Below are 9560 nucleotides of genomic sequence, written 5' to 3'. Positions count from 1 at the left end.
AACAAGTTTAGCATGAACACCATGATTTTCTCTCTCTGATTTTTCTCTCTATGAGGATCTAGAGGAGAAACCAATGGTACAGGGGTGATGTACATCACCCCAGCTTTCCAATGATGTATGGATCGTGCATTTTAATTGAGTTTTGAAAACCTGCAAATTTGTCCGGAAACTGTGATGTTCACCGGAGAAGACGGTGGTTTCCACCACCGTCCCCACGTGGATGAGTTTCAGCCTTTGGATAAAACTTCCCAGATCTAATCTTGGCCATTGCGTGTTATGACTTTTAATAATGCCAGGTGTGACGCGTTTGACTGAAGCCCACCATGAGCGCGCGCTTCTGGAGCGTTTGATCAACGACGTCAATTAATGAGGCTTGATCAGACGCTCATGGTTTTTTTATTTTTCTATTTTCTGTTTTAATTTCTTTTATTCCTTTCATTTTCAAAAATTCACAACTTCTTCATTTTAAATCCAAAAAATATGGGACCAATTGCATTTTTCTCCATTTTAGTTCTAGTTTTTAAAAGGGTTAAATACACTTTATCCCCCTGTAATGTTAGCGAGTTTAGGGTTACCCCCCTGGTAAAGTTATTTTTTCAATACCCCCCTTATGTTATGTAGATTCCTTCATAGAACCCCCTAATATCCAGGTGGCATGGAATCTTGGTTTTTTATTTCAGACGTGGCTTTTTAATTTTTTTATTTTCACATGTGAATCTTCATTAGGTCTCCAGCATGGCATAAACTAGAAATTAGGGTTCCAAATCCATCCCTCTCTCTCTTCGTGAAATCCATCCCTATCCCAAATCCATCCCTCTCTCTCTTCGTGAAATCCATCCCTATCCCAAATCCATCCCTCTCTCTCTTCGTGAAATCCATCCCTACCCCAAATCCATCCCTCTCTTCATCTTCGTCCGTGTCCCCTTCATCTGGGTTATGGGTGGCAGCAAGGCATCTTCCACGAGTGAAGTTGGAAACGGCTTACCAAGATGTGGATGCAATGAAACCATGAAGTTGTTGGTCTCCAAGTCAATTGAAAACCCCGGTCGCAAATTTTGGAAATGCAGGAATAATATGGTGAGCAATTTTGAAGCATTTTATTATTTTGAGTTTGATTTCGAAATTAATTGTTGGTGGTGTTTGCCTCAAATTGCAGAATGGGTGCGGTTTATTTTTGTGGGATGATTTGGTCAGTGAGTTTGCAGTGAAAGAAACCAATCCGTCCGGATGCCGCCAATGTGAAGTCAACAAGGCTTATTTGATTGAATTTGCTAAAGAGATTGTTGAGGAGATAGATTGCAGAGTCGGAAAGCTTAACAAGTTAGAAAAACTGAAGAAAAAGATTGCAATGGAAAAGAGGAAAAATTTATGGTTAATGTTTGTAATTGGTCTGTCATGGATGTTGATAGCAGCTATGGTTAAGTTAGTCTAATGAGTCTGTCATGTAATTGTTATGTCATTAGTGTTTTTCAGCAATGTAATGTTGAACTTGTAATGTGTTCATCAATGAAATGTAATCTGTTCATCAATCTTAAACTGTCAGTGCAGCATCATTATTTGATTAAACTTTCAGCATTCAATCTACCAATAATGACAGAAAAATGTTATATCATAATGAAAGAGCAAAATTGCAAAATCATCAGAAAACTACAGAACAATTTTATAGTCAGTAATTCTAAAGAAAATATGACATAGTAAACATATAAATAAATTGAAATATATTAATGTAGTCTATCTCTTAAACTTTTTCAATGCAGAATTCAAGGTGAATGTAATTAAATACTTTGGCTTTTTCTTTAGGTCCTACAGAATTCATGGTTTTGTTGTAAGATTAGTGCACAGACTAGCCATGGCTCTCTGCAGAATTCATGGTTTATGAAAAACAAGAAAAAAATGTGACAGACTAGCCATTGTGTTTTATAGACAATACACACCAATAATGTTAAACTGATACATTAGAATTGATCATCACAGTAAGTGCATATGTTTGTTACAAAAGGATTACAAAATACATGTCTTCAAAGATCAGTTGGAATTACAAAAGAGTTTTCCAAAAGGATTACAAAATACATAGCAGAAACATAATAATCAGTCCCTCATTTTGAAGTGGGTATGTCTTCATTTTCTGGTAGGGTAATTGGTTTGTCACTAGATATTCCTTCACCTGTTATGGGTCTTTTAAACCAACTCAACTTGATCCTCTCACTTTGCCTTCTTTTGATGATAGGTTTTTTTTCAACCCTTTTTCTGGATTGTTTTGTGATTGAGGCAGCCACACTAGATCCTGTTTGACTCATAATAGTTGGAACAGGCATATCAGTTGGAGGTTGTGGATCAGTTGGAACAGGCACATTTGTTGGAACAGTCATATCAGTTGCAGTTGGGGCAGGCATATCAGATGCAGTTGGCATATCATTTGCAGTTGGCATATCAGTTGCAGTTGGCACATGTCCTTTTTTAGGTTTTCTCTACAATGTAAGACACAATGTATGGTTGTCATCACAATGCATATCACAATGAAGAATGTAAGACAGAATGTAGAATGTAAGACAAAATGTATTAGTTACAACTTATATGGATAATCTAGGATTGAATAAGCAAGAAAGATTACCAGCTCTGCTTCCAACCCCCTGACAACGTGCCGAGAAGTCAATAGTTTCCCTGATTGTCATCTCAGGAATGTGCAGGTCATACTGGCTTATGTAAGCTGATGTTTTTTGAGGAACAAATTCATCTAGTCTGTGACCATTGTAACAGATTTCTCCAGAAACCTAAAGTTAAGTAAAGAGGTAGGATACCACAGCGATTAATACGTAGAATCTTCATTGATTTTGAAGTTATGCTAAAAAAAATCATTTGAACTCAATGACTTTGCACATTAACTTTATTCTATATTACTGTGTTTAAAAACTGACCTCAAGAGATTGATCTAGTTTTCCAGCCAATGCCATTAGTAAGGTAGTTTTCCTACAACTAGGTGGACCCAGAAGAAGAGTAAGCCTGCATTAAAAGCCATATTTGATGAGTTAACGTTTAGAAATCCGGTCCGTTTTTTTATTTTAAGCTTCATCATTTTGTTTTTTCTGTCAAATAACCATATCCATGCCAGAGTGTCTTATGGATCCTTTTCTATTTGTGATTGTGAATACCAAATTCATGTGAATATGAGTGCATCCTTGTAAAATGTTCACTTACCTTGCCGGCTTTATGATGCCACTGACATCTTTAAGAATGCCCAATTTGGTTTCTTGAGAACTGCATGATATAGTCTTCACTAAATCCTGTTTGAATCACAAGTTAGTTCTGTTTGCTTGTACAAATAAGATGAGGCAGTGACAAATGTAGGTTGTGGTGCATATAAATAGAAAGAGAGATTGAAGGAAGCATACTTACTGAAAATAAGCTAGAAAAAGAATTCCATAGAGTAGGAAGTGGCTTCCCTTGAACAACCTCACATTCTGCTTCTACATTCAGGTTCTTGTACCTTACCTCCACACTAGGTAACTTCACATTCACTCTGAAAACAAACCAATCTATCAGCCAATTCTTCAAAATAATCCACTAATATAAACTGAAAAGATAACCCCCTTCCTTCTTTTAACTGAGTGCCATAAATGTAACAAAAGTGCTTATCATATAAGTGCTTATGTATAAGCTATTTCTATAACAACAGTTACAAGTTATTCCGAAGAATTTATTATGGAAATAAGCTAAAAACAGCTGGTGCACATGTCAGAAGCTATTTTCATAAGCTCTCTCAAACAGTCTCGTAAGTGTTTATGTGAGTAAATAAGCTCGAATAAGTCAATCAATCTATAGTACAAAATCTACTTAACTCCAGAATTGGATGCCAAAAATATCATAATCAGTTGTGAATACTCCACTCAAACAAAATGTCAACCCTAATTTGTTAGTAAAACAAAAACAACTTATTTTGCAGCATGATCTAGTCCAGTGTAAACAAATTACCTTTCCATCCTTTCTCTAAGTTTCTGCAACAAGTTGAGATTATCATTCTCAATATGCTTGATGAGCTTATCAATAAACAAACGCTTATCAACAGCTCCAAGTTTAGTAACATCAACAACCCTTTTACTACTACTTCTTTGCCATCTACTACCACTCTCCTCCTGAGTGATTTCATCAACAAAAGAAGTTTTAATCCTTTTGAAAGTTGGTAGTTTCTCTATAGCAGCCCATTTAGATTGAAGCTCTTTATCTTCCTCCACAAATGAATCTGCATCTCTGTCAAAAGTCACAACATGACCTTGATTTCTTCCTCTTGGAGTTAACTCCATTACTAATCTTAACTTCAATCAGCAGCTACTGAACCCCATTAACTGTCGTATCCGTACCCCCTCTGTATATAATTTCTTCTTCAAAAACCCTGTAAAATTCACCCCCATGGTGGAGTGTAACACTAAAGTGTTGTGAATCCTGTCAATATATTATACCCACATGTCAAAGATTGTTGATTTCAAAATTTTACCCTACGACATTGATGAACTTCAAATTTTTACTAACCTCGGACTTTGGACACTTCACTGAGCTCGTCTTCACTGAGCTGGATCGCTTCTTCGTATTCGCTGAGGTTGTCTTCATCTTCGTCTTCACTGCGGTCGTCTTTCTCGTTTGCTTCGTTCCTTGCATTCTTCTTCTTCGTCTTCGTCTTCCCCTGGAAATTTCGTCTTCGTCTTCCCTGCTATGTTCAGAACCCTAATTTTCTAAGGGGGTATTTGAAATTAAAAAGTGTAAAATGACACATAATCACTTTAACAAAATTAAAAATATGCCAGGTGTAGGACCTCTTATTAGATTCCATGCCACCTGGATATTAGGGGGTTCTATGAAGGAATCTACATAACATAAGGGGGGGTTTACAAAAAATATTTTTACAGGGGGGTAATCCTAAACTCGCTAACATTACAGGGGGGAAAAGTGTATTTAACCCTTTTTAAAAATGATTTTTAATATTTTTTATTTTGTCATTTGATATTTTTTGTGAATTTTCTCTCTTCTGGTTATTTTTAATTCATTTTAAATAGTTTTTGATATTCAAAAAATACAAAAATATTTTCTCTACCTCTTTGAATGATGATGGATCTATGAAGAATATTCTCATCAATTTTTTAATTGATTTGAGATTTATTTGAGATTTTAGTTCAATTAGGTTATTTTTATTCATTTTTAATTGATTAAAAATAGTTTCTGACTTTTAAAAATGCTGAAATTTTTTGTCAAACTTTGTTTGACCTTGTTGAACTTAGGATAAATCACTTGGACTTTTCAAAGTTGATTTGAAGTGATTTTGAAGTTTGACCTTTCTTTATTGTTTTAATTCAAGTTTATTTTAAATATTAAAAATGCCAAAAAATATTTTGTTCATTTCTTGACTTCCAATCTTCATCTCACTTCTGTTTTTGATTGTTTGACTATGATTCTCAATGTCATTGGTCAACATATTTGGATTGGTACATTCTATTTCATTTAATGCATTTTATTCCTTTTATTTCCATTTTCCATTATTCATCTCCTTCTTCTTCTTTTTTCTTTTTGATCAATGAGTTGAAGGTTGATAAGTTAGCATTGATTAGGGAGACTTAATCTTCCTTGATCCAAATCCAATTCATCTTGATCAATTGATCAAGTGAATGGCTTTGCATTAAGGATAGATTGTTTCCTAAATCATGCAAAAGACTTAAACCACTACAAGATCAATTCTCTTTTTTTCTTTTGGCATGGCAAGTTGTTGGAACTTGGTTCACTAATCAAGACTTCTAACTTGTGTTGTTGCCTACATTATTATTGACCGGCCTCAGATAGTTGTGACTTCTAGATAAGTCCAATTACGATTGCTTAACATAGCACTAAATTTGCCTTATGGCACACTAACCATTAACCATTAACTATTAACATTTATTTTTTGCACTTTACTCTTATGCAATTTATCATTCTTGTACATATTATTCATTTTCTTTTTCCTTTTCTCATTGGAGAACATGTTTATGTTAATGTCATTTGCCTTTTGCTCACTTGAGCATATAATTGTGTATATATCTTTTGTGCTTGTGTTTGTCTGTTTGTTGTGAACCAAAATGCAAAGAATTGGACAAAATGGACTTAGACTTTAGGACTTTACCCAAGCAAATGGAGTTTGAAAGGCAACTAGGCCTCATGCCTTTAGAGTGCTTAAATGTCAAAGAGCAACTAGGCCTCATGCCTTTAGAATGCTTAAAGCTTACGGATGGACTTTGAAAGGACCATATTCTAAACTCCCTCTTGTCCATTCTTTGATTGTTAATAGAACTTTTTGATGTGTGTGTTTCTTTGTGCTAGGGATCCTAACTTGAGCCAAATTGAGGAACCATTACCATGAGCTTCTAAGAGAGAGATCCAAGACACCTTGAGGAGCCTTGTCCAAGAATTCATTGATTGTTGATTGCTTGAGTTTATGCTTTGTGTGATTGATTATTCCAAAGGATGGGAGCTACTTGGATCATCAATATGATCTCAAGAGAGGAACTCCTTTTGTGGTCTTGTTCTCTTGTCCCTTACCTCTTGTATGCTTAGGATCTTAGCCATTCTTCTTCTTCTCTCCACTCTAACCCAAGCCAAAACTTTTTGTGCAAACATTTAACACTTGTTTTCAACATTAGAAACCTAAGCCTTATGCTTTTGATTTTCAAACTTTCTTTTCATAACACTTATTTTTGAATTGAATCTCTAATCCACTTTAACCATTTTGTAAATACTTTTCATTGGTAAATACAACCCATTCAAATGTTTTTGTGGTTTCAAAGGCCAATTTCTTAATCAAATTTTTCATAACCTTTAGCTATTAGGTTTCAGTTATCCTTCAGGTAGATATAATACTCACCTTTATCCTTAGTGATGGATAATGAGTCTTCCATGTTTATTATAGGGTTAACCCCTCACTAGCATGTTGAAGTTATCCTCACACGGTGGATTTGTGGTTTTAGGTTGAGTTTTCTCCCTTGGATAACAAAAGACCTTAAGGCTTTTGGACCAATCAATTCATTAACTCATTTTGAGATTTTTACCCCGAACTACGAGGTTTTGATCCTAATCTTTTTTAAGATGGTACGTAGGCAACGGGTTTATCCATTCAAACACAAAATGTAAATAAACTTGTATATTTTCTTCTCATCTCTTCAATCATGTTTGCACAAATAAATTTTCACAAATTACCAACCTTACAACAAGTATGAAAAGGGCTCCCTAGGAGTACCTAGGATATTTTGGGTGCTTAAAACCTTCCAATTGCATAACCAAACCCATTACCCCGATCTCTGACATTTTTACTAGTTTTTGATTTGATAAAACTTTTAGGTTTTTGTTCGCTTTCTAACCATTCCTTTGGATAAATAGAAGTGCGGTGGCGACTCGACTTGTATGGTTTACCTTGGATTTAGTCAATATCTCTAATGGTAACGAATACCCCGCTACACAATCTAAAATCAACAATGAACTAAATGGTTGTGTACAAGTTCCAAAAGTTGACATCAAAATGGATCCTGACATAAGGCTCAAAGGGGGTAAGCAAATTCTCACTCGCTCACAAGGTAGGCCACTTTCTTTGTCAAGTGGTTATGCTCAAAACCAAACAAAATGCCTTGATCATTTTAGTGCTTTCATACATATTAAAACGAATGCAAGATTAAACATAATTCAAACGAGCTAAAACAAGAATTATTGGTCTCCTGTGCATACAGTGAACAATGGAAAGTTTCCTCACATTTTCCTATGATCTAAAGTAATTCAAACACGGACGAGTATTGCAAAAGAATGAATGGCATGATATTTGTACAAAGCATAAGTTTCATATTCATGTTATGTTCTAGAAAGCATTAAACATGTACCTTAATAACGTACCATCCTTTCAAACTTTTTATCATTACCATGACATTTTCTTTTTGATCCAATCAAACTTAAAACAATCACTCCATGTTTTCTCAAGCCAAACAAAGACAAGCTTTTGGGACAAACATAAAACAAATATTTAACAAATTAATAACTTAATATTAAACTAAACTAAACTACGAAACATAAAATAAAATAAGTTCAAAATGGGTCAAAAGACCTGGGTGAAAGTGGATTAATGGGCTGAAATATTTTTACATGTGCAGCAGAGCTCGCTTAACGCCCCCTGGTTGCGCTTAGCAGGTAGAAGAGAAACATGATTTTTCAAAAATGGAATTTTTTTCAAGTTTTACATTCAATCTCACTCTTTAATACCTATACTTTTAAATGAAAAGCTATAACAAAACTTAAAAAGTTGGGTTTCCTCCAAACAAGCATTTGTTTTATGTCGTTAGCTCGACGCCTTTATCTTGTATACGGTGTTGCTTATTTTGCGTGGCTAGTTGTTCACCAACGGCTACCCCTAACCAACACTTTTATTTTGGGGACTTTTGTGTATATTTTGTGTCATGTAGTATTTTCTTTTGGGCATGTAAAATATACACTGTTGCCGCTAGGCGCTTATGTATTTTAGTACCAGTATTATACTATGTATAATATGTATTCTAGACATATATTATATGTGGGTGTTACATTTTTTATCTTTAAAATTATACAAATAATTATATATGATAATATCTCATGTATCATAAGTAATATATCATTTGAAAATGTTAGAGGGAGAAAAATACAATTTGAATTTATAATATGGGAACTAATTCTATCAATCTCGTGAAATAGGAATATTAAAAGTGTAATTAAAATTATTAATTATTCTAATAGAATATATTGGTAAATATATTCATCTTCATCATGTATACCTATGTTCTATAAATCAAACTGGACATTGAATCGGTGAAATTTTCGATTTAAGGTTTAATTGGTTAAACTGGATAAACGTACATTGAAACCATTTATTAAACCGTTTATAAAATAAATTATTAATATGAAATTAAATTTCATAGATATGTCATACACTTCACAACTTAATAAAATAAATATTTCAAAATATATTATAAACTTAATACAATAATATCAATAGTATACATAATAATACAACATAGTCATACACTTAACTTCAACCTTCATTTAAGAAAAATATGAACAAATTAAATAATTTTAATAAATTAAGTTAAATCAATTCAAACCAAAATTAAAATAATAGAATAGAATACCTAAAATAAAACTAAAATAATTAAGAATATCTAAATTAAATAGAATAAAATTATTAAAATAAATAATACCGTATACTTAATTGAACGACGATAAACAAATTTGAGTTTGACAATGTGAATGACGATAAACAAGTCATAACTTTACAACAACAAACAATGTTGAGTTGAACGACAACCAATATTTAGTGGGACAGTGTGACTATGTTTGAAAGAGACGGAGTGATGATGATGAAGCGCGATTGAAAGAAAAACTATAACAAAGTAGTTTGTATGCTTGTAGAAAAAACAAGGATTTTTTGTGTGTGAATGTTTTGAATGTTTTAAGTTTTGATATTCACATATCAATTTTTTTTTTAAATTAAAAATGAGAAATTCAATGCATTTTTTGAATCATAGGATTTTACA

The 9560-nt window shown here is 33.4% G+C and overlaps 2 protein-coding genes across 2 annotated transcripts; one reads left to right on the top strand and one right to left on the bottom strand.

The window, feature by feature from the left end:
• The first annotated feature begins 664 nt into the window (after nt 1-664).
• On the top strand, nt 665-1432 carry LOC127129662 (uncharacterized). Its single transcript, XM_051058808.1, has 2 exons — nt 665-1077; nt 1157-1432. Exons 1-2 carry the CDS (start codon nt 937-939, stop codon nt 1430-1432), a joined length of 417 nt encoding a protein of 138 aa, XP_050914765.1. The 5' UTR covers nt 665-936.
• Nucleotides 1433-2096: 664 nt separating this feature from the next.
• LOC127129661 (ABC transporter G family member 37) lies at nt 2097-4325 on the bottom strand. The gene is made up of 6 exons (XM_051058807.1): nt 3970-4325; nt 3394-3517; nt 3196-3281; nt 2916-3000; nt 2628-2771; nt 2097-2468 (listed from the first exon to the last, which is right to left on the bottom strand). Exons 1-6 carry the CDS (start codon nt 4296-4298, stop codon nt 2097-2099), a joined length of 1140 nt encoding a protein of 379 aa, XP_050914764.1. The 5' UTR covers nt 4299-4325.
• Between the last annotated feature and the right edge of the window lie 5235 nt (nt 4326-9560).

The sequence above is a fragment of the Lathyrus oleraceus genome, chromosome 3 (assembly GCF_024323335.1).
Source record: "Lathyrus oleraceus cultivar Zhongwan6 chromosome 3, CAAS_Psat_ZW6_1.0, whole genome shotgun sequence".
Classification (NCBI taxonomy): Eukaryota; Viridiplantae; Streptophyta; class Magnoliopsida; order Fabales; family Fabaceae; genus Lathyrus; species Lathyrus oleraceus.
Note: the sequence above shows the minus strand (reverse complement) of the source record. Positions and strands in the feature narration are given on the sequence as shown.

Excerpts from the sequence above, each read along its gene's own strand:
- LOC127129662 (XM_051058808.1), top strand. The coding sequence starts at position 937 with ATGGGTGGCAGCAAGGCATCTTCCACGAGTGAAGTTGGAAACGGCTTA. Across the intron at positions 1,078-1,156 it reads GGAAATGCAGGAATAATATG|AATGGGTGCGGTTTATTTTT; the intron begins GTGAGCAATTTT and ends CTCAAATTGCAG.
- LOC127129661 (XM_051058807.1), bottom strand. The coding sequence starts at position 4,298 with ATGGAGTTAACTCCAAGAGGAAGAAATCAAGGTCATGTTGTGACTTTT. Across the intron at positions 3,001-3,195 it reads GGCATCATAAAGCCGGCAAG|GCTTACTCTTCTTCTGGGTC; the intron begins GTAAGTGAACAT and ends CTTTTAATGCAG. Across the intron at positions 2,772-2,915 it reads AACTAGATCAATCTCTTGAG|GTTTCTGGAGAAATCTGTTA; the intron begins GTCAGTTTTTAA and ends ACTTAACTTTAG.